Source organism: Dermacentor albipictus, chromosome 1 (assembly GCF_038994185.2).
Source record: "Dermacentor albipictus isolate Rhodes 1998 colony chromosome 1, USDA_Dalb.pri_finalv2, whole genome shotgun sequence".
Lineage (NCBI taxonomy): Eukaryota > Metazoa > Arthropoda > Arachnida > Ixodida > Ixodidae > Dermacentor > Dermacentor albipictus.
In genome coordinates this window covers 78338897-78363507 of record NC_091821.1, presented here as the reverse complement: position 1 = coordinate 78363507, position 24611 = coordinate 78338897, and the positions used below count along the sequence as shown (strand labels likewise).

At 47.3% G+C, this 24611-nt stretch overlaps 1 protein-coding gene across 1 annotated transcript in view; it reads right to left on the bottom strand.

Moving 5' to 3' along the window:
- Positions 1–7373: 7373 nt before the first annotated feature.
- LOC135915075 (nucleolin-like) overlaps positions 7374–24611 on the bottom strand; it is an 82252-nt gene continuing 65014 nt past the window's right edge. The window contains exon 10 of the mRNA XM_065448056.1: positions 7374–7887. Coding sequence (XP_065304128.1) covers positions 7583–7887 — 305 coding nt within the window. The 3' untranslated portion in view covers positions 7374–7582. The remainder of the gene's footprint in view (positions 7888–24611) is intronic.

Below are 24611 nucleotides of genomic sequence, written 5' to 3'. Positions count from 1 at the left end.
GTCCGGTCAAGCTCCATAGAAGTCTATGTATAAAAAAGTCCGTTAATTCGAACGCGAGAAGGTTCCCTCACGGATAATTCGAACTACGCTCGCCTGGCACACGGCCAGAGAAACGCGCCTACTGCCTACACACAAGGCTGTATTGCCTCCGAAACAGAGAGAACGGCGAGAGAAGGCAAAATCGGACAAAAATCTAACCGACGCGGGGTCAGCCAGAAGGCAGCGGCGGCTGCCGCCTCTCCGTTCTACGTAACCTCGGAGACTTCTTGCCCATTGCGAATCTCTGAGGCTTTGCAAATCTTGTACAGCTGCTAATGTTGTGCGGAGATGGCACGGCAAGCTCCAAAACACAGCGAATCAAGTACGTCGCAGCTGCGCTTGCAATCAAGAACCAACGAATCAGGGCCTTCGCCACCTTCACATGTTCAGCGTCTTCGTCTCGGCAGTCTTCATCGGTTGTGCACCTCTGTTTTCAGCTTAGGAGGTATCGGCCGTCGCGATTCATTGGGATGGTGTTAAGCCTCGGCTAACGTTCGTTTCGGTCGACATCGGTGGTGTGGCACAGTCGGTCCCAGAGCTTCGACTTGAAGATGGCGTGTGCCCACGGCACACGCCATCACTTTCTGACACGCCAAATTTCTGACATGCCCTACTGCTTCCAAATCGCAGTGTACTGTTGCCCTCCTTCACTTTCGTTAGTTCGAACTTTCGTTAATTCGAACTGAAGCGGCTTCCTCTTGCGGTTCGAATTAACGAGCTTTTACTGTAATACTGAAAGTAAGCTAATGGGCTTATAATTTTTCATTTTAATGTCTCCCTTTTTGTGGATTAGTATAATGTTGGCATTCTTCCAGTTCTCTGGGACCCTTCAAGTCGATAGACAGCTCGTATAAAGGGCCGCCAATCTTTCTAGCGTTATGTCTCCTCCATCTTTGATTAAATCGACTGTTATTCCATCTTCTCCTGCTGTATTTCCCCGTTTCATATCTTGCAAGGCCCTTCTAACTTCATCGCTAATTACAGAAGGAGCTTATCAAACTGTTCATTAATACTTCGAATGGAAGTATCGTGGCTGCTCTGGGTACTGCACAAGTCAGTATAGTATTATTCCGCTGCTTTTACTATATCTTCGAGATTGCTGATGATATAACCCTGCTTATCTTTCACTGCATACACCTTGGTTTGTCCTGTGCCATGTTTCCTTCTCACTGATTTCATGCTGCGTCCATATTTTACTGCTTCCTCAGTCTTCCTTTATAGCAGCGGACGTGACCGTTTGTCAGCACTGTATAAGCCTCACCAGTTCTAACCTCACTAAGGCCAATGATATCCCAAACAATGCCTGATAGTTCCTCAAAAAGTACTGCTAAGCTAGCTTCACTCGAGAGTTCGGGTGTTAAACGTTGTACTGTACTGATAAAAAGAGTGTAAAGACTGGGTTTGCATTTACAGAATAACTTTTTGCAGTTTCTTGTGTTAGCGTTAACTTCGACAAAAGTTTTTTTTTTTTTGGGGGGGGGGGGAGGGGGCTATGGGCCACCGTGCCTTTATATGTAGGTCACAGATGCACGCCTCCAAGGATGGAACACTCGCCCTCAAGCCTTTCCCTCGTGCAAGCCAGCACTTTAACACGATTGGTGCGCCAGCCGCATCGCATAGATACAATTTTACTTGCACAGTGAGCGCGCGCATCTTCTATCGCTGACGATGAAGGATGCAAGTCACGGGATGCGTTCGCCGCTGAAACTGCCCGCGCATCTCTCATTGTACTGTGGCGCTGTGGCACGTGTCGTGACTTATGGTGCAACGCGTTTCAATGCTGAATAAAACAACTTCCACTTGCTTTGCAAAGTACACCACGTTGGCTGAGAGGGGCATTTGTTACTGAAACCTGGAGCACGTCTATCGTTGTAATGTGCCATTTTGCCTTGCTGGCTCAAGCACGCTTCGCTTTCACCGATTCCCACACTACGTGGGACCTGCATATTTTTTTCCACAGCATGTTCTTTCCTCCATACATTTCAAGTTGTGTTTGGTAAGCTTATCCAGTCGCCGACCAATTTTTCGGGCATGGAGGAGGCCACAGATGCGCCCAACTCTGCTAGCACGGCAGTCATTCTACAGCCCGTGCGTTTTCTCACGCTCGATCGCCGATGAGGTCAACTGGTAAAATTTATTGACGGAGAGCTTCCCGCGACGGCTTGTAGCCAGGTACTCCACCAGCAGTCAGCAAATTTTCTTCACAGCCGTACTGCCTATAGGCAACTAGGCGTAACCAGTGCTACCAGTGACGCGTATAACAAACTTGTGCCGCTTGCACAACAGTCAGTCGTCAAAGGTGCGGTTTGGGGCCGAGTCATCGGGAGCAACTTTTGTTCAACACCGTGCAGCATCTGAAATTTAGGTCGCCATGATACATTGACTCTAGCGATAGGTGACGTTGCAGCGGGGGATTCCGATTGAACCCGCAGGTCAGAAAAATCAGGCATCTGAAAAATTGGCCAGCGAACAATTAGTTGCCATGTGCAAACTAATTTGCTGCACTGTAGCTATGTCAGGTTCTGCCTTTTCGGTTTCATTATAACAGGACAATGCACCATAGAAATAAAGCATGTCTAACCTCATACAAGCACAGAAAGATTATAGCACAGTCGCCGGAGACATGAATATCTGCATTATAGGCGGTATCCTGCTATAACAAAAAGAAAACATTTTTCAAAGGCTGTACACGTAGAACTGTATACCAAGCAGCGGTGTGTATCTGAGAATCGAAGCATCCGTTTAAATTTACGAACGCTGAAATGTGACGAGGACCGCGGTGTTCGCATGAAGCAAACAAATAACAGAAAAATAACGACAGAGGAAAGTAAGTCGCCGACAAAATCTTCAGACCTACCCGATTACTCGAAATTCCCTGCAGCACCGCCACCAACTTAACAGAACTATAACGTAGACAGCGACTGAAATTTCAGACACCATACAGTGTCTCATTCGATTTCTCAGACTGATACGCGTGCGCGCAATGTCGAAAACATGGTGATCGCGAACGAAGTTGCCACCATTCGAGCGTTGTCCGTGCCCTCACTTTCGTTGTCGTGGTGGTTTCTCCGCTTTCCAAGTGGCGTACAGAGACTGACATGTTTCGTTGACTCGGCACCAAACCACTGCTTTGGTCAGACTCTCGATGAGGCTCACTGGTAAGGCCTAACCGGCGGTTAGGCCTTATCGTCATCTGCCTCGATTGCGTTTTCTTTCTTGAAAACGCTGCGCTCGCTACTTTCCTGTAGAGAATGCTCTGTCATGATAAAATCGCGCATACCGTTCGTGACTTCGCAGTACCGGGCTCGCAGCATTAAAGAAAGGAAATGCGTGCAAGACAGATGACGATTATTGTTGTGTGGCAAGATACGACCCAAAGGGTGTAATTTTGTTGAAGTGTGTGACTGTCAATCTATTTTTTCAATGCGTTAGCATTTCTATGGCTACCCAACGAGGAAACCCATCTGTTCGTCCTTCCCGGTACTTAGACTACTGCTTTCAAAATAGGGTCCGCAGCAGCGAGCGAATTGGCCTTCGTGCTGCCTCTCGCTTCAACGCAATCTACGAGCGAAAACACAGCGCACACGAAGCTATCGGCATTCGACACTCTCTCCCCATTGCACATCGCCTTCGAGGTAGGGCCCGCGCGTCACGCTTCAACGCGAACTAAGCTGCGGGAACACAGCGCACACGAAGCTATCAGCACTCGGCGCACTGCACCCGTCGCTGATCGCTTTCAAGATAGGGGCCGCGCGGTCGCGCCATGCGCAGCCGCCGTCGGAGTACGGTTGACCAATGTTGATAATGGTTCGACGCGGATGGATGAAGCGCTAAAGCGCGATAACGGCTCATAATAATCGAAACATCAGCGCAGCTGGCGCCACCACCTGCCGTAGTTTGCTTGCGTCAATTCACCTTGCGCCGCCGTCCGCAGCAGTTCATGTCGCCGCAGCACTGTCGTTTATACTAGTCGGATCAAGTTCCGTAACATTGATAATAACACCGGGGCTGCGTACAGATGAGAAAGTGGCACAATGCTTACGCATACTTAGTCGACTCCCGCAGGAGCTTCTGCGTCATTTTCTTTTTTACGTTTCGTGTCCGCTTGCGCCGCGATTCCTCTTGCTCCTCTGCATCGCCCTCGTCGCTCTGTCCTCCCCTTCGCTGGTGTGCCTTGTGGAGAAGTGCGCTCGCTACCACGTTTTTCTGCGATTTTCCATCGGAATAAGTCGCCTTATAAACGATATTTCGTCTCGCGCAGCAGCATTTACGCAATATGCGTATACACGGAGTTCTATGGGTGGGTATACGGAAGTCAGATAATGCCGCGTTACAGCCGGTTCGGCACTATATAAGAGGAAAGTTAGAAGTTGTCTAAGTATTTTGGTATATCCGTGTTATATTTCGACTGTCACAGCAAATGCACAAAATGCTATGAAGTCCTCTTAAGGGGCATAGGCAAGTGGTTAGACGGGTGTGTCAGTTTATTTTCCACACCGCGAGAGCAACGAAAAATCAGTTTTCTGGAACTTTTATTTTAATGCACCGATTCCAGAAAGAGACAGTGTAAATAAATCCCGCAATCAAAAGCACAAAAGTATATGTATCCATCCAGCAAAACATTTCCTCTTGAGAGCTTGTAAAACTTCCCAGAAAAAAAATTGACTCTCCCATTTAATCTCTAAAAGTTGCGTAAACAATCCGTCTACATAGAACAGACGATAATCATCTGCAGCGTAACTGGAATCCATGTGACAATGCTTCGTGCATATCTTGAAATGGTCAATATTGAATCAGCCCTCACGGTCACTTAAGGGGGGACACGGGTTTTAAGAACGGAAAATCGCGAGAAAAAAAAAATAGATTTCTGAGAACTACTTGTTTCAGCATCTAAAATACCCAATCTACGCCGTATCGAAACGATTATACCAAAAACTCCCCTCAAGTGTCCGAAAAAAAAAATTTTGTCAGCGCGGACGTGAAAGCAGCCCAAAATCGCACAGAAACGCCGGAGTTCCCGGTGCTATTTCTGGTCTTGACTGCCGCTGAGCGCCGCCATCTTGGTATCGTTCTTAAAGCTCAAAGTTCCGCCTTTCAGTTCCTCGCATCCTAGTGGACGATGGCCGCAAAGAAAAAGCGCAAACGTAAAACAATCAGGGCCCGGTCTGACGAAGCTCGAGGTGCACGCGGCGCTCCTATTGGCTCAGTGCGCCAGCAGGCTGACAGACGCCTTCAGATTGGCTGTCGCTATGGCAACTAGTGCCCGGACGCCCGGACGCTGCCAGCGCAGCGCTCGTCTGCTAGGCCGGCCAGTGGGTCTGCTTCTAAAACTGTTGATACGCCGTTTCGTTGTTGATCGTATTGCGAACGCAAGCGGCAAATCGACCCTTTCTAAAGCAGTCGGTTTCGCTCGAAAGCGAAGCATCGATTGCGACATGAAATTAGTGGACAGCTATACGAGGTAAGGATAGTAGTTTTATCGGCCATATAAACTTGTAAAAAAAGGCACACTAACTAAATGAACAAGCATGGTGTGGCCTGCACAAACATCTCACTCAATCACCGCGGAAACTGGTTGTCAAGACGCTGGCGTGAGGAAACGCGGCAGCAGATGCGAGCGAAGTGACATTCGTGTTGTCGAGCTTGAACGTAAAGGGAGCGCCGAGAACACAGCACAAACAAATCTACGAGCCACCGACGCAACTAGACTGCTCCGAACACCAGTTTGCTCTCTAGACACGGCCGCGAGACCCCGCGCAGCCGCCACATGCGCAGTTGCAGCCGAAGTAGAACACCGCCCCCCGGCGCCTTGCAACGTTGAGTGCCTAGCGCGCGACGGAAGTCTGTGCGCTTGCTCCCCGCTTTCGTCTTTCGTGCAGGCGAGATTGAGCAGCGATTCTCGACTCCCCTGCACGCGTTCACTCGCGCATACAGCGTAGGGCGCGCGGCGACGGTTATCGCTCTTGGACTTTGTGCGGAACCTCACGGCGACAGCATTGGCAGAAATGCGCTTAGAGTGTCCATATAATTGCTATCGCAATAAAGAAAGTGTCTGACACCGGGCGCGCGTCCACGAATAGCGAAGCACAAGCCGTCTCTGCTTCCTTCGGCAAGAGGAGAGGCGGTTGTCCCAAGGTTCAGCCGAGCCGATAAAATTGCGCCGGAGATAAGTCACTCCGTTGTCCAATCTTGTACTGCATCGGCAATAACGCGGCAGCGAAGCTAACCATTGCCCTTGGTTCTAGCGTGCAGGTTCGTGTTGGTGCATTCCAAATCCTGTTACCGAGCCTATACGTGTGCCTAATGCCAATATCGGCGAAAGAATTTTGTCTTTAATTATATAGTAATTATTTCCTGGTTTTGAAGCTTGAAATTGATAATTTCCTTCTTTTTTTTTCAAGTGTACCTTTTTTTAAGGTCTCACATTTCGAGATCAGCATTGTGTCCCTTCTACTCATTCAATTCTCGTCATTTGTTCCCCCTGAATGCTGGCGAGTCATAGAGTGCACAAAATATGACATAGTGTCTTAGGACACTGAAACATCTTGAAATCCTGTAGAAATCACCGACAAGAGTTCACATTAGTAAAGCTGCAACATTAGAATTTCATAACTTAGGTAACGTGCAGACACAAACATCCTAATGCTAACTTGCAGTCTTTGAACATCCAGGAACACACCTGCTCACTTCTAGCTATCTTTTGGAGTAAATTTTTTTGCAAATCAGATCCCAAATTTCTAACACAAGAATAGTAATTTTTTATTGACTTTGGAAAAAATTTAATTCCATATTTGTAAGCAGCACACAAGATTGGACGTGTCCTGCAAGTTTCATGCGTATAGAGCGAATATCAAAAATAGTTGTTCTGGATGCCATGGCCCCTCATGTTTAATGCTGTTTTTTTTTTGTACTTTTCCCAAAGCAAATTTTGGGCTCCATGTAATATACAGGCCTCGACATCACAACATTAACAGATATAACTTTTCTCTTTTTTTTTTCACAACGGAGCAAAATGTGTACTCTATGAAGTATTGCAAACAATTTTTTTGTCTTCACTTTGGAAATTATTTTGCTACATCTTCTGCCACACGGTTGCCACATTTGGCGGACCTGTATTCAAAGGCTGTAAAATATCAATGGCCAGATAAAAAAGAGTGCTTGCTATCCTTCACTCCTTACACTTTAAGCTATCTAACCATGTGTTACAAATAATTTTTATTGTGCCACTTATTTTCCGTTGTAGCCTCAAACAATGGAAGTTAAATGTTAATTATCGTAGGAGCTGATTAACCTACAGCAAAACTAATTACATATTTGAAATCAGCACAAAAACCTTAAGACTGGAAAGCTTTATTAATATTGATGAAAAAAATGATGAACATTTTAATAGCAGTATGTGTCTCCCCTTAAGATGTAGCATAGGTCCCACCTTTTTCATTTTCACACTGAACTCAATGTGTACTGCAACTTCATTTTGCTGAACTGCAGAAATGACGATGCTATGGAGCACTTTTCTATTTCGTGCCACAAATGATTTAGCACTTCACTGCTTTTGAACTTTTCTCTGCTTTGCAGATCCAGCAGTGTTTTTCACCTCTTTGCGCTTAGCATCAAACTTGGCCTTGGATGTCTTTGCATGCGCAGGTTTGCCTCCTTGCTTTTCAAATGGCTTTTTTCCAGACACTGTGTTTTGTTTTCTTTCAGACATTTTTGAGATTTGTTTTCCTTCAGACATTTCGAGAGTGCTTTTGCCAGGCTTGGAATCGGACAAATTGCCACGCTTCACTTGCTGCTGCCTGTCTTTCCTCTTCTTCCTTTTGATCTTCTTCTTCTTACCTTCACCAGCAGCTGCCAAGAAACAACAGCACAAAACACAAAATGAATGCACAAAGTGACTTGCATGACAAATATATATTTGTTAACCACGCTGTGACCAGCACTGAGAAGATGCAAACGACACAAAGGCACAATGCTCATCACCAGTTTTTCCAACCTTGCACAATCAGCACATACAACTGAAATGCAAACCAAGGCTCAGAAATTGAAGACTTTTTACCTTCGTTACGTCAGCTATTTGACCTCTTTTAACATAGACTGTCAGAAACAAAATGCCCGTACAAGAAATGCAACTGCATCCTCAGAACGACTTTTTCTGCAAGCCGCACTCAAAATTTTTATAGAGCATCTGGTGGGGCGAACCATTTAGCCGCTTGCCAAAACCATATGTAATGAAAACATGTTTATAACGTTATCGCTTATATCCTTGCAACCACACTATGCATGTGCCTTACTTTTAAGTCGGTGTATAGAGGAAAGAAGTCACTACTCATCAAGTATGTGTCGCGTGCACAGATGGTGGCGGCAGCATGCCTCACATTATGCAATCAGAGCTAAATCTAGCCTCTCATTTGGCATTTAGAGAGGCACAGCTAGACAATACGTTTGTCGATCCGAGTGGAAGTGGTCACGTTTAAGAGAGCTCACTCAGCCATAGTAGGTAGGTATACCATATAGACTTGTGTAAGGGTCGCACTTTTTTTCACAATTGTGACAAGAAGCGGCCCACGGAATCAGGCCATTTGCTCAAATTTTTCCAACAAGTTCCAGGACCTTGCACGCTTTCCCACAGAAAGCCTTCCTCGATTTGTTCGTTGTGGCGAACTCCTCTTTCTGCTTCAGCCACCGACATATGCTCTTGTCGTCAATGCAGAAGTGTCCTGCCGTGCTCCTCAGCGTATGGAACGACCTTGAGCATGACAACAGAATATGATCGTTCTTCGGCTGGAAATTTCTTTTCCTACAAATTTTGGGCTCGCAAGTTGGGGATGCAGCCCATATGCTTGAGATTATATGGCAATCCAACAAACTCAAACCAGTGCTCATCAGGAGTTATATAAGACCTACAAGTGAGCAACTATCTGCAGAAATTTCACACTTGCTCGGTTAGGCACCCCCGTGTTCGACAGCCATAGTCCAGAAATGGCACAAAGAGACTCTGGCAACAAAACAGGGGGACACTAATTCGCACCCAACACCCTTGACCACAGCAGGCCTACTACAAACAGGGAGCAAGCACGATTGCAATCTTACACCATAGGACCCCCACTAGCTGTATTATAAGTTGACAGGCTGTCCACAAAGTTGACGTTTCCAAATTCCCCAAGTTTTCCAGGTTTTCCTTGAGTGCCTTTGCGAAATTCCCCGAGTGACACAGAACTTTGTTTTATGCCAAGTCAGGCTGACACCATGTCGCCCGATGCTGTCACTCTCTAGTAAGCATGTTAAAAATAAAAACCATTTAATTCAATTTGAATAGTAAGGAGTAGTGTTTATTTTATTCAAAAGAAAACAAAAGGGAAGGGTTATAGAAATGCGCAGCGAAGAAAATATCTTCGAAAAAAATAATAAAGCCCATTGCAAATCCAGTCGAACATTCTCAAATATGAATAGAAAGGAGATGCATACAGAGGCAAATATTTTCGAATATGGGCTATTTCTATCAACTGGTAGCAAGCTGATTGGTATGAGGCCCAAACTTTGTCACAAGTGAGATTCTCTCACAACAGCTAGCAAATCAATCTCAACTGTCCCGACATACTCTCAACCCGCACACAATGCCTCAGTGTTGCGTTTCACTGCTTTAAAGAGTTTATTTTGGTTTGTATGAGGCACACCTGCATCTTGGCGTCAGCGAACACTTTGTTTTTCTTGAACTCAAAGCTCCTTCAAAGAAGCAGCGACACACTTCCTCTCTTGTTCATTCCTCAATGTGTAGGCCCTTAGCATTCTCATCCTCCTTCCGCCGTGCCTTTGCTTCACAGACCGTTTGAAGCATCCTCTTGGTCAGTTGTACAGTTAACATCCAATTAATCTGGCTCCCTAGGGGCCGCGAAAACTTCAGAAAAAATTGGGCAGTTTAAAAAAAAAAAATGCATGTCTTTTAGTGCCCTTAAGGGCTCAAATCGCCACAGGAACTTCTGAAAAAGCTCTGAAGGCCTGCCAGTACACTTATTAGGCATATATGTGTTCGTATTGTGACAGAAGATGGTGGGTGCACGCGTGTATAATTAAGGAATACCTACTGTGTCACGTGACAATTCACCCTCCCAATGCTTATGCTTCACCGCAATACTTTTGCGTATGCTTCACAGCATAACATTGCTATAATGAGGCAAAGCTGACTTTCGGGAACCGGTATTATGCAACGCACCATGCATTCCAAGCTTCGAAGCCAATTGCGAGGACCACAAAGGCAGAGTCGGTGCCATTGCTGACAGCGGCAAATTCTTTCAATGAAAAACACGGCACCGAATGGCAAGAAGCTTAAAGGAACACTAGAGGCAAATTCTAAGTCGACATGGACTGTTTTAACTACCGTTCCAGAAACCTCGCAACACTTGTTTCGTGTCAAGAAAAGACTTGGCTCACGAGAAAATTGCATCTGAAGGGTCTGAATACCTTCTTAATAGTTCAAATCTCCCGACACCCAGCCAGGGGAGTGGTGACGTTGCATACGCCATCACCACCCTTTGCTGCCATTGGTGAGTAAAACAGCACATGCCAGACGGCCGTACCAAGCCAAGAAAGAGCGGTGGATTTACCCCTGCAGCTGCTTTTTGTTCAAGTGGCATAGACCGTTCGGGCATTTCGCAACATCACATAGAATTCTCTGCTACTTACAGTTTGTGTGAGTTTCGCGTGCCAGCAAAACCAGTGCAGCACTACGTGATACCGAAACTACTGAAACTTGAAAGCGCGTGCAATGCGAAGTCAAGCGAAAACAAAACCTTTTGACCAATCACGTCATTGTCACGATTAATTTCAATTAGTTTTTTTCTAAAAATGAAATAGAACTGGACAAATAGCATTTTGTCTTATAATACAATACAAGGATGTTTCTTGCAACAAGTGGTTGAGTACTAGCGACAGAATTTTAAAATTAACTGAGGGGCGCTTTCGTCATCGAGCAAGTACTTGAATGTCCCGCGAGTTTCTAATCACGTCCTGCATTTACCTCAATTTCTCGATTGTTAAGGCTCTGTCGCGATAATATTGACGCCTTAGCGAGCACTAATCTATCACTTTAGCATGACTTAATATTTGCCTTTAGTGTCCATTTATTAGCGAACGTCGAAGCAGCTAGGCCTAGCATTGCCGCCGGTGCTGGCCAACGTTACTCATAACGTAGGTGGTGGCTACGGCCAACATTAGCTATGGCTGCCAGTGGATCTGCGTGTAAAAGTACCCGTTCGAGGTGGCAAGGCAATAAAAATAACGGCAGTGGTGGCTTCGATTAATGCCGTTTCGGACCTGCGGTCACAGCAAAAAGTTCGGAAAACCGGTTGGCGAAGGGTTCTTGTGTTCAAAATTTCATACGTTCTTATAAATTAGCTCTATGGGGTACGTGGTCTGGACACCCGATAAGCGTCCTGAAAGTCAATCGCTGACTGTAAATTGGCAACTCCTCCAACCAACGACACGGCATCAATGACAATGTGTTGAGATTCCTCTCTGTTACTCGAGCCAGCATTACTGCGACATTAGTTTCCTTTCGATAAAATTACAGCGAATTTTCCTTGATAGAAGCACAAATTCCCTGAGTTTCCCCGAGTCTTTCCAGACTACTCAAAGTCCCCAAGAATTCCCGGTTTTCCCAGTTGGTAGACACCCTGGTTAAGCACCTAAGCTCTCTAATGCATGAATAGATGTCATACACTTTCATATCACTGTACAGAACAAAAAAAAGCCATTATTCGATTGTGCACATGTCGAGTGTGCAGATTGCGCCGTTGTCTCACCATGCATGACACAATCGGAGGTAAATTTATCCTTGCACATGGCATTCAGAGAGGAGTAGCACGGCCCTATGTTTGTCCATCCGAACATCAACAGCCGCGATGTGCGGCTGTTGATGTTCGAGCTCACTAGAGAGCTCACTATGCCACAGTAAGTATAATTTATCACTCATACGAGTGCTGATCAGGATTGATAAGGCCCACAAGCATGCAAAGTGTTGCGGAAATTTCATGTTTGTTCGGCTATGGGCCCTTTTCATTCGGCACGTATGGTCAAGAAATGGCGTGAAGAGACTCAGGCAGCAAGTCAAAGGGATGCCGAACCAATCTGACCATGACAGAACCTGTAAGTCTCCATAAGGAGCGCAAGCACAGGTGGTTGAGGCACGCGCACGAACCCCAACCATCAACGAGTGCAGAGGGCTCGAGAGGGGCAGGGCAGTCTCGGGTGCCACTACAGTCTACAACCGACAATTTGGACTCTACGGGAAACGTAAATAAGTCTGAACTATCGAATGTCCAAAAAAAAGAATGTATCCAGAAAAGATAACTGTTTTTACGTTTTAAGGCCGCTGTGCATGGAATAGGTGGTCGATGTGTTGCTGCACGCACTTCCGCTTACGTGCAACCAAGTACAGCTGTATATCTGCCAGTTTTGAGTTTCGCTGTACACCGATGCAAGGACTGGAAAGACTTGAGCCAGATCCGCATGTGGAAGACTCCGGAGCACACGGCACATCATCATTCGAATCAGTCGCTGTTTGACAGTGGGAGAACTTGCTCAATTATTCCGTCATCGTTCAGTTCGGCACACGACGAAACCGCGCTGTCGACGTTTGCAAAGTCTTCAAATCTAATGGCGACAGGAATCGGCACACCGCAGCCCAGCATGTCATCAATGCTGTCCGCACCTGAGCTTGTTGTGGTAGGCGGCAGTTCAGCCTCTTCAGTTGCAGAGTAGGGCTTATTCGGACTGCGACTCAAAACTCTTTTGGAGTCGGACTGCAAGGTGCCATTTGACGCGGCCTATCTATAACATCATGAGAAAGACTTGTTGGGGCCAACTGAGTGCTGTCTGGAACACAAACTAAACAAACAAGCACAACATGGCAGAACGCTGTGCACAAGGCAAACTCAACAAACAGAGTGGCGATAGCAGGCCATGCGCGGGTGTAGAGTGTACTAGAATACAGTTGACTGGGACGAGCGGCTAGGGCGGCGCATGCTTAGCAGTGAGGCGTGCGACGACAAAAAATACCGTGGCAGCACTGCGATCGAAGTAGAGTGGGCTACATCAAGGTCGTGCCGCTGGAAACTGCTGGCGATACTTCTAGGAAGGGTCATTCGTACTACTCTACACACTGTTATATGCGTTCAGGCCTCTTCAACGGTGTTTATAATTGGATATGAATTGGATAATCTCTGGACCTGGACAGGCCGCCAATGGAAACTGACCCTTGCAACCTTTAAAGCCCAAACTCTTTCGAGTGAGGCTAACTTGGCAGGATTCTTTGACGAACTATCAGGCATTGTTTGTGATATCATTGGCCTTAGCGAGGTTAGAACTGGTGAGGCTTACACAGTGCTGGCTAACGGCCACATCCTCTGCTATAGAGGACTACCAATTAGAAGCAGTTCGGAGGATTCATAATCCATAAGGACATAGCGGGCAACATTAACGAATTCTACAGCATTAATGAGAGGGTAGCAGCAGTCGTAATAAAGCTGAACAGGAGGTATAGAATAAAGGTAGTACAAGCCTACACTCCAACCTCCAGCCATGATGATGATGATGGTGAAGTAGATCATTTTTATGAAGACGTGGAATTAGCCACGAGAAAAGTGCAACCCGGCATACTGTAGTAATGGGCGACTTCAATTTCAAAAGTGGGAAATAAGCAGGCTGGCGAACAACCAAATGGCAATTACGGCATCGGCTCTAGAAACACTAGAGGGGAGAGACTGGTAGAATTCACAGAAAGGAATAAGCTACGAATAATGAACACCTTCTTCAGAAAGCACAGCAAAAAAAAAGTGGACCTGGAAAAGCCCTAATGGTCAAACAAGGAATGAAATCAATTTCATACTTTCTGCCGATCCCCGCATAGTGCAGGATCTAGAAGTGTTAGGGTGAAGTGCAGTGATCATAGGTTAGTGAGGTCTAGGATTTACCTGAATTTGAAGAGAGAAAGCGTAAAATTGGTCATGAAGAAATGGGCCAACCTAGACACGGTAAGGATAAAAGCGAACCAATTCAGGCTGGTACTTGAAAACAAATATGCAGCCTTAGAACAGCAAGATGTAAATGACATATAAGCAATGAATGAAAACGTAACTAGGTTGGCTTCAAAAGCAGCACATCAAGTGGGAGGCAATGTTGTGGAATAAGAGACGGAGCACTTTGAACTTAAGGAAACACGACAGACGTCCTTTCGCTTCGAGCGCATCAAGAAGACTGCTTTATTTTTCACTAGAAGGTATGGGAAATGGGAGAGAGTAGTGAGAAGGAGAAAGTCACAAAACACCATGCCACACAAACATTCTTGCACCACGTACGTGCGAAAAGCCATCGCCACAGGCCGGGCTGGCAGCGTCATGAGCCTCCGGGACAGGAACGCCTGAGTGCAGAGGGGCTGTGCGGGGGCCCAAGGACCCGCGTGTCCGCAACTCCCCTGTGTGCAATAAAGTTATCACCACCATCTCCACACTTGGAACGCACCACCGAAGCACCGCACCGCCGGTTCGTTTGTATACGTCGCGCCCGCCAGTAAGGCACGTAGTTCGAGGGGTATCAAGTGTCCGGCGCCTCTGAGAAGAAGTTCTCCTTGCCACTTCGTCGGTGGCCCGCAGCGCGGGGTTTAGCAACTGTCTGGCGCCGCTGGGGCGGGGGACCCTGGCTCCAGAATGGAGGATATACAACAACCTCCCCCGGATGAGCGAACTATTATTGAGCTCATTGCTCTACAATCTCCAAGGGATACAGCAGCTGTATCGGTCGCTTCACCTCAGTTCCCCCACTTAATACCAGTTTGCAGGACCGCACCCTGCCGTCTCTACCCTTAAATGTTTCCTTAATTCTGGCGGTCTTCCACATGTGGCGTTTCAAGCGGTCTTCCCTCAGGAGCACCAATGCGCCTTTCTTCAGATCACTCGATGTCGTTGGTCGGCACATATGTGCCGATCTGAGCTCCAATAAGTACTCTTTCCGCCACCGTCTCCAGAAACTGTCGGCCATGGCAGTCCGGTACTTCCAGCGTCGTGAGAGATGCATGCCACCGCCAGGAATTTCGTCCGGCAGCAGGTGTGGAGGAAGGGTCGTCAACCTTCTTCCGACAAGGAAATGAGCCGGTGACAGTGGTTCTGGCTCTTGAGCATCATCATATATGAAAGTCAAAGGGCGTGAGTTGATCACGGCCTCCACCTCATAAAGAACGGTGGTCAGTTCTTCGAAACTCAAGCTGCTCCGACCTAACACCTTTCGCAATGCTACTTTCACAGATCGCACCATCCGCTCCCAGAATCCACCCCACCAAGCTGCCCGTTCAACAATAAACTTCCATCTGATCTTGTTTCCGGCGAAGTATGACTGCAATTCCTCGACTTGCAACAGCCTGAACATTGCTTTTAGATCCCTGGCTGCACGCTTGAATGTGAGCGCGTTGTCCGAATACACCGTCGAGCAAATTCCACGGCGTGCCACAAAGCGTTTAAAGGCCAAGAGGAAGGCTGTAGCCGACAGGTCGCTGACGAGCTCAAGGTGGACGGCACGTGTCACAGCACAGGTGAAAATAGCGATGTAGCATTTTTTGCTGTCGCGTGACTGTTGACAAATCAAGGGTCCTGCAAAATCGATGCCAACGATGTCGAACGGGTTTCCCTTTGTCACTCTGTCAGCTGGAAGTGGTGCTACTGGCTCCGTAGCGGGAGGGCAACTTTGCTTGTGACAGACGAGGCACTGCTTGATAATTTTCTTTACGGCCTGACGTCCTCGAATAATCCAATACGATTCTCGCAGCTGTGCTAGAGTATCGCGTACGCCCGCGTGCAGCATTCTCAAATGTTCCTTCCGTATGAGCAGTGACGTGAGGGGGTGCTTGCCAGGGAGAACGATGGGATGCTTAGTCTCTTCATTGTTATCACTGAATTGCAAGCGTCCACCAACTCGCATGAGGCCCTCTTTGTCCAAGTACGGGTTGAAAGGCAAAACAGGAGAGCTCTTGTGCAGCGGTCTTTGATTCTTCAGGTTTGAAATGTCGTCGCTGAACGCATCTTCTTGAGCTTTAGCCAACCAGTATCTTTCGGCGCTGATTACTTCCTCAGCTCGTAATGGGCCGGTCGTCCTTCCTTCTTTGTTGTGGCAGTTGTCGACAAAGCGGCGGACCCACGCGGTTACTCGCACGACTCTGCTGAATGAACTATAATTCTCAACATTGAAAATTGCCATGGATGACGATGATACTATGGGCATCACCGTCACCTTTCGCTCTTCCATTTGGCACTCCCCAACCTTCGAGCTCGGCTCACTTATCGTTGGCCAACATGTGTCATCCTCCTGAAGCCAACGGGGTCCTTTCCACCACAGTTCGCTTTCACGCAGGGCCGATGGGAGAATGCCGCGGGTGATTAGGTCAGCGGGGTTATCTGAGCCTGGGCAGTGTCTCCAATCCCTGGGATCTGTCAGCGCTTGCAACTCTGAGACTCGATTTGCCACGAAGGGCTTCCATCTGGCAGCGTTTCCCTTGATCCAATACATAGCTACTGTAGAGTCAGTCCAGAGGATGGTAGCAACGTTCTTCAGATCTAAGGCCTTGGCAACGTAGTGGCATAGTCGCGCGCCAATAAGGGCTCCCATCAGCTCCAATCGGGGTAGCGAGAGGCGTTTCAAAGGGGCCACTCTTGATTTAGCCATGACCAAGCTGACATTTGTTAGCCCGAACGGAGACTTGGTCACGATATATGCGACAGCACCATAGGCCTTCGGGCTTGCGTCACAGAAAACATGCACCACTTTCTCCGTAACATCGTTTCTAAAGTCTGCCGCTAGCAGTCTTGGAATAGACACTCCTTCAATGCATGGAAGCTCCCTACACCAGCACTCCCACTCAGGCTGCAATGTTTCGGGCAAGGGATCGTCCCAACCAATCCCCAACTCCCACAACTTCTGGAACATTACCTTTACGCATAATGTTGTGGGAGCAATAAATCCAAAAGGGTCGAAAATTCTTGCCGAGACCTGCAGCACAAATCTCTTGTTGTCAGCTCTTTCGGAGAGGAAGTCGATGAGTGAAGTTAGGTTGTATTCAAAGTGGTCAGTCTGAGCATTCCAACCTACTCCCAATACCTTTGTAGCTGCAGCATGCCCAGCATCAGCGTTCCTTCTCTCCACATTGCTATTCTCCAAGAAGTTGACGAGATCGCGGTCATTCGACATCCACTTGTGTAGCCGCATCCCTGCTTGAGACAATATATCTTTGGATTCCTGGCACAAGACTTTACCCTTCTCAAGACTGTCAACACCAGTTACAAGGTCGTCCACGTAAAGATGCTTGCGCAGAATACCTGCAGTTTCAGTGTACCGTTCCGGCAGGCCTTCAAGATGATGTTGCAACGTTGCAGCCAAGAGAAATGGGCTCGACGTGACACCGAACGGCACGCGAGTCATGCGATAGGTCACCACAGCTGGAAGCTCTTCCCCTTTCTTTGGCGTCATAGCGTACCAGAGAAACTGCACAGCGTTCCGATCGCCCTCTGATAGTGATATTTGGAGAAAGGCCTTTTCAATATCCGCAACGATGGCAATGTTGTAAGTGCGGAAATTGATCAGCAGATCAATGAGCTCTGGGTTTAGGTTTGGGCCACTTTCCAAAACACTGTTCAGTGAGAGGCGATTTTTGGCACTTGATGATGCATCGAATACTACCCTCAGTTTTGTCGTCTGGCTTTCGCGACGAACAACTGCTTGATGTGGCATATAGTACACCGGACCTTCCGACGTGCCGTAATCCTTGCTGGCTGGCTCTGCATAGCCCTTTTCTATGTAGTCTCTTATGCAGGCGTCGTATTCCCTAATCAACGAATCTCCTTCCAAGAGGCGCTTTGTCTGTGCTTTAAGACGCCTTGCTGCGCACTCGTAGTTGTCGCCAAGCTCGTAAACCATCGAATTCCAAGGGAACGACACCTTATAGCGGCCATTCTCAAAGTTGACGGTTTCTTTATAGTGCTGAAGAACTGCGTCCTCGTGACGAACTGGCTCATGTTCCTTGATACCGATGTGCTCGAGCTCCCAGAAAGACTTTAGCTGTGCTGATATTTCCTTGTAAATTTGTTCACTCACTCCTATCCGCATCACGCCAGCAGCTGAGGAGCAGACTCCTGTTGACTTCCTTGTGCCGACCTGGCCCTGGACTGTCCATCCTAATACAGTCTCCACTGCCATCAATTTGGAGCTGAGACGCTTAGTGGATCCCGTCACAATTTCCCAGTAATGATCAGCGCCAATCAAAAGGTCAATATTTTCACTTTCGCCGCCCTGCGAGGCGTCTGCGACTTGGAAGTGAAATTTTGAAAGTTCAAGTAGAACAGAATTTGACGGAGCAGCCATGATATCTGCACAGATGCAAGGAACCTCCAGCGCTTCCACTCGCACCCCTTTTCCGTCGTACTGGCTTCTGAGCCACAGCTCCACTCGACGCGTTTTTGTGCGTGTCATGGCTGATTTCTCACCAAAGGCAAATATCTTAAGCTCCTCTTCTCCAAGCACTTTTAACTGCAGCTTTTCGGATAGGTTGCGATGGATGAAGGTTCGCTGACTGCCACCGTCCAGGAGAAGCCTGACAAGTGTACGTTCATGTGGACCCTCTGTCCAAGCTCGCGCTGTCTGTAGGAGAAACTGCTGCTCTCCTGTGCACATCAAGTCATCTCCCGTGCCTAATGAGGACTTCAACACCGTGGCTTGCTCAATCACCGGTGACGAAGATGCATCCCTTTCATCGGTGTTGCGGCGTCTCCTAAAGTCAGGGTCGCACATTGTCGTTAAATGTCTGCCCTTGCAATGCGCACACCTGAGCCACTTAGCTTTACGGCATTCTCTTGCCTCGTGCCCTTTTGTTGTACACCGGAAACATCGATTGTCACGCTTCAGCACTTCTCTCTTATCCGCCACAGACATCTTTGCGTTGCAGTTGCCGGTCTCATGGCCGTTCGAATTACAAAATAGACATCCTGTGCTGTCCTTGATCGTGGTGTGCAGTGCCGCTGCAGTAGGCATGTTCGTCGCTTTAGTGTTGCTGCTGCGCCTTTCCTTTACCAATTCGGCACTGCTGTCTCTTGGAGCTTCGGCCCGCTGTATGATCTCCCGCGTCGCAACCTCTTTTCTCAAAAAACGCAGGAACTCTTCCAGCTCACTTCCCTCGTTCGTAGCCTCGCTTTTTCTTTGGTATTCCAGACGAAGGTCGGCAGGCACCGCTTTCTTTATTACGGTCAGTAACAAAGTTCCGTAAGTGCCAACACTCACGCCTAAAGAAGTGAGGCTGCGTACACCGGTCTCTACTTCGTCGACGAGGCTGCGCAGTTGACCGAGATTCCGTGAGTCACGCACTGGCTTGATGTTAAGCAGCCGTGACATGTGATCTTCTATAATAACTTCCTTTCTGCCGAACCTCTCCTTTAATAGCGAGAGAGCGACATCGTAGTTGCCCTCCGACAAGTCAAGTCCTGCTACCGCAGCCGCCGCCTTTCCTGTCAAGTAGCTGTTGAGGTACTTGAATTTGTCTACGTTTGAGAGATTCTGGTTAGCGTTGATCGTCGACTCAAACTGACTCCAGAACCCTTGCCACTCCCGAAGCTCTCCGTTGAATTTGTTGATTTCGAGCTTTGGCAGCTTTACGGTGGGGCGTATCTGTGAATCGTTTGCGCTAGATTCTCTTTGATCTGAGGAGTTAAGTGTGCGATCTGATGAAACATTTGAGCAGCTTAAGTAGCGTAGCATGCGTTGTACCTTTGTTTTCGCCACGCTGATCTTTTCTCTGTACATTTCGGAGCATGCAATTTCCTCTTCGAAAGCTTCATCTTCAACGCCTTTTTCTATCTCCCGATCTAGCTCTTTCAGTGAGTCTTCTTTAAGAGTAAGAAGATTTAGCTTTTCTTCCAGCTCACCGATTGATGCGCTGTCGTCCATGGTGGATACTTCATTGATCAGCTTGGTTGTAGATGATCGCGCCACGGCCCTTTTTCGCTTGACTCTGTCGATGTCCATCTTTTGAAGTCCCTATTCCCGGGTTTCGGCACCAAAAAATGTTGTGGAATAAGAGACGGAGCACTTTGAACTTAAGGAAACACGACAGACGTCCTTTCGCTTCGAGCGCATCAAGAAGACTGCTTTATTTTTCACTAGAAGGTATGGGAAATGGGAGAGAGTAGTGAGAAGGAGAAAGTCACAAAACACCATGCCACACAAACATTCTTGCACCACGTACGTGCGAAAAGCCATCGCCACAGGCCGGGCTGGCAGCGTCATGAGCCTCCGGGACAGGAACGCCTGAGTGCAGAGGGGCTGTGCGGGGGCCCAAGGACCCGCGTGTCCGCAACTCCCCTGTGTGCAATAAAGTTATCACCACCATCTCCACACTTGGAACGCACCACCGAAGCACCGCACCGCCGGTTCGTTTGTATACGTCGCGCCCGCCAGTAAGGCACGTAGTTCGAGGGGTATCAAGTGTCCGGCGCCTCTGAGAAGAAGTTCTCCTTGCCACTTCGTCGGTGGCCCGCAGCGCGGGGTTTAGCAACTGTCTGGCGCCGCTGGGGCGGGGGACCCTGGCTCCAGAATGGAGGATATACAACAGGCAATGCACCAAGGCAACCAGTAAATAAGCTCTCCCAAGCAACGAAGGACCTAATAAAGAAACGACAAAGAATGAAAGTGACCAACTCAAGAGATAAGATAGAATTCGCACAACTGTCAAAACGGATCAACAAGATGAAGATAAGGGATATTCGAAATTATAACGTGAGACAGACTGAGGAAGCAGTAAAAAATGGACGCAGCATGAAATCAATGAAAAGGAAACTTGGCATAGGACAAACCAATATGTATGCACTGAAAGATAAGCAGGGTAGTATCAGCAATCTCAAAGATATAGTAAAAGCAGCGGAATAATTCTATACTGACCTGTACAGTACTTCTATTCAGAGCACTAATGAATAGCTTAAAGAAGCTCCTTCTGTAACTAGCCATGAAGTTAGAAGGGCCTTGGAAAACATGAAACGGGGAAAAGCGGCAGATGATGGCATAGCAGTCGATTCAATCAAAGATGGAAGACACATCACACTTGAAAAGCTTGCGGCCCTTTATATGAAATTTCTCACGACTTCAAGGGCCCCAGAGAGCAGGAGGAATGCCAACATTGTACTAATCTACAAAAAGGGAGATGTTAAGGAATTGAAAAATTATAGGCCCATTAGCTTACTTCCAACATTGTATAAAATATTCACGAAGATAATTTCCAATAGAATGAGGGCAACACTTGACTTCAGTTAACCAAGAGAACAGGCTGGCTTTACAAAGGGATACTGTACAATGGATCACATCCATGTCAGTTATCAGTTAGTCAGTTGGGGTTTAATGGCGCAAAGGCTACTCAGGCCATGCTGCGTCAAGTCAGAAGTCCGTAACGCAACACAACGTTAAAGCAGGCAAACCTGCCTTCCATCATAGTCGATGTGAATAACCAGTAGTCTCTAAAAAGTCAAACAAGTTAGTATATGGCACTAGTGGGTCATCTGCCAGTAATAGGGCAGGGTGTAAAGGTATATGTAAATTACATAGGTTGTGTAAAAGCTTCCGTCTCTGTGTTTCAAAGTGTGGGCATGTCACAAGGTCATGTATTATTGTAAGCGGTTCATTGCATTTTTTGCAAGTCGGCGGATTTCTTTTCGGAGGAGAAAATTGTATATTAGATGTGTATGTGTCCAATCCGAAGACGACACAGATCACCTCATGAACCGTTCCTGATGAGTACACGACTTTTTTGTCCCTGATGAGTGCACGACGAAATTTTTGTCCAGTCCACGCTTAACAACAACAAAGAAAAAAAATGCAGCGTGGTAGCCTAATTAGTTGCTACATAGTAGATATGGCGTTTCGCTGCGAGCTCACGGGTTCAAACCAGGTCGCAAAATTTGATGGGAATGAAATGAAAAAAAGCACTCGTGTACTCCTGTTTAGATGCACCTTAAAGGAACCCAGGTGGTGAGAATTGTCTCAAAATCATATCGCCAGATGCAAAACGGCAGAATTTGTTCAATAAAAAAAAAAGTAGTTGCGCCCTAGGCTTTCTTCCGATGTGTAAACAAAAAGAGTGCGATTCCTGAGAAAAACATGTTACGCTTATCTTATATTCTGTATCTTACAACATACATTTAGGTATGAAATTACCTAAATGTGTTGTTCCTAAATGTACGTCCACTCAGCTAAGCAGCTTCAGCATTGTAAACGGCTGCATTCAGTTATGCGGTGCACTATCATAAGGACAATACTGAAGCAATTAATTAAAGGAACAGCATGCCTCGCAGACCTGTAGAGATATTTGTAGAAATGCTGCATTCGTTGAAGAACTTAAGTGTGGCGCCACATTGGGCACCCAGCTTTAGTGGGTTGCAGCCATTACGAGACTACCAAAAAACTGTTTTCCTTGCCTGAATCAAGCTAGCAGATTTAAGCCTGGTCCACACGTTGCAATATTACACTGCGCTTTTTGCAGCTAAGATTTCCGCAAATGTGAACTTCGCATTGCCGTTTCGCATTCACCCAGCGCGGCAGCTGCAATTTTTGGCATTTTCGAGCACCTAGTGGAGGAGTGAATTATTCTTGGCGTCAGTTTGCTTCTGTAAGAACAATGTAACACGACTTAGAAACTGCTTTTGTTACTTAAAGAAAATTAAGTAGGATGGCCGCAGCAACGCGTTTACGATCCACATTGTGATTGGTTCTCCGTCTATGGCGCATGTGCGTTTTTGCAGAGAAGTATTGCACGGGGCGTTCATATTGGATGACAGCTAGGAATTTGTTCCGAAGAACCGATTAGCACCCATGCGTTAATTCTCTCAGGAACTGGTCCGCCGCTGCGCAACAGCCGCAACTCTCCAGCAACACAATCATTCGGAATAAGAGTCCTCACTTGCATCGGCCCCTCACCTCCGAGACTTCAAAAGTGCTGTTATCCATTACATTCGAACGGAAACGGCTATTCGATAATTTTTAATAGTGAATTATGAAGTCGAATACGATCTGAATAGCAAATACCATTCGATTACATTATATGTTTCTGCTTCCTTTTTCCTGCTGGCCCGTTGAAGGACATCGCCAGTCAAGCCATGGAGATTACAGTCGAACCCATTTATAACGATACCGGTTTTAACAATATATCAATTATAACGATGAGAAACTGCTGCAGCGCCAACTTTTTATACGTCTTCCCATGGTGAAATAACCCGCTTACTACAAAGTCCCAATGCCACATTATTGTTTATAACGATGAAGTCTTGCTGCTGGGTGTCCGAGTCGAAAGGTAGTGAAATGCGAAATCCTTGAAAAGCAAAAAAAGAAAATGAGAAATTCGAGCTGCTGCACGTTGGGCCGCTCCTTCAACAGTCGCTGCGCGTTCATTTTTTAGCCATCTCCGAGCGCCTCTCTCCCGTCACCTTTCCAACCCTTCAAACGCAAATGGACTGCGCCAACTGTGGTTTCCACAGATTGCTCGCATGTTGCTCACTCGCTTTTCATTCAGCGCAGTTCTGCTAACAGCTTATTCACTCGCGTTCGTCTTTGTTGGTTCCGTCGAAATCGTTCCTGGCCATGCAGTTTCTCAGCCTCGTTTGACCAGCAGTTGGTTTGACTCGCCGCTGAAATGGGAGATGGCTGATGCGCCCGCTGATTATCGGCAATGAACAACGTTGCCGGTGAAAAGAAAACACACGGCTATAGATTTGGAAACTAAGCGCTTCTAACCGATGAAGCGATTGTCACGAAGATGCTTGCATCAGATTGCAACGGCGACGACGGCAGCGATGACGCGGTAGGGTGGACTGCCTCAACGTTGTCCTCACAGGACGCCCGGCAGATGATTCAGTCTCCTCCGGGGCTTCGTTTTCGCGAGGAAGCTTCCGTGGCAATACGTGGAGCAGCTGGATGCCTTGGAGAAGGATGTCGGCAAGCTACGCGTAACGCATGCAAGGCTGACGGACACAGGGTTTTCTCGTGCAAGCCAGTGAGAAGTATGTGGCGAGATGCTTGTGGCGATCTCGCCTGAGCGTTTCTTCTGGATTTCTCAAGTTGACAGGCTGCCGTGGCAGCCTTCTCACAATTTTGACAAGTCCCCTTTTGGGGCCACCAAAGCGATGCCTCGGTGGTGCTCGCATATCGCTTGGCACCCGTGACCTCTCTTTGCAGTTGTTATAGCAGTGCCATTCTTTAACGCCGACAGCTGCGGCTTGTTAGACGTGATCGGCGCACCCAGGAATCAGCTAAACGAGTGAACACAATCAGCAGCCGGATGAAGGAAAATGGTGCGAAGGGGCACTGGCCTCCCCACAATTATAGTTTTCTCACATCAGGTCTGTCATCCCCCTATCTTGATTTTTTCATGCAACCCGGTTATAACAATGGAATTTTCGTGGCACTTAAATATTGTAATAAGTGGGTTCGACTGTACATTGGTAAAGACTTCCAGTCTCCTTGATCCAGTCTGAGTACATAGGCAATGCATTTTCGCTAACACTGCT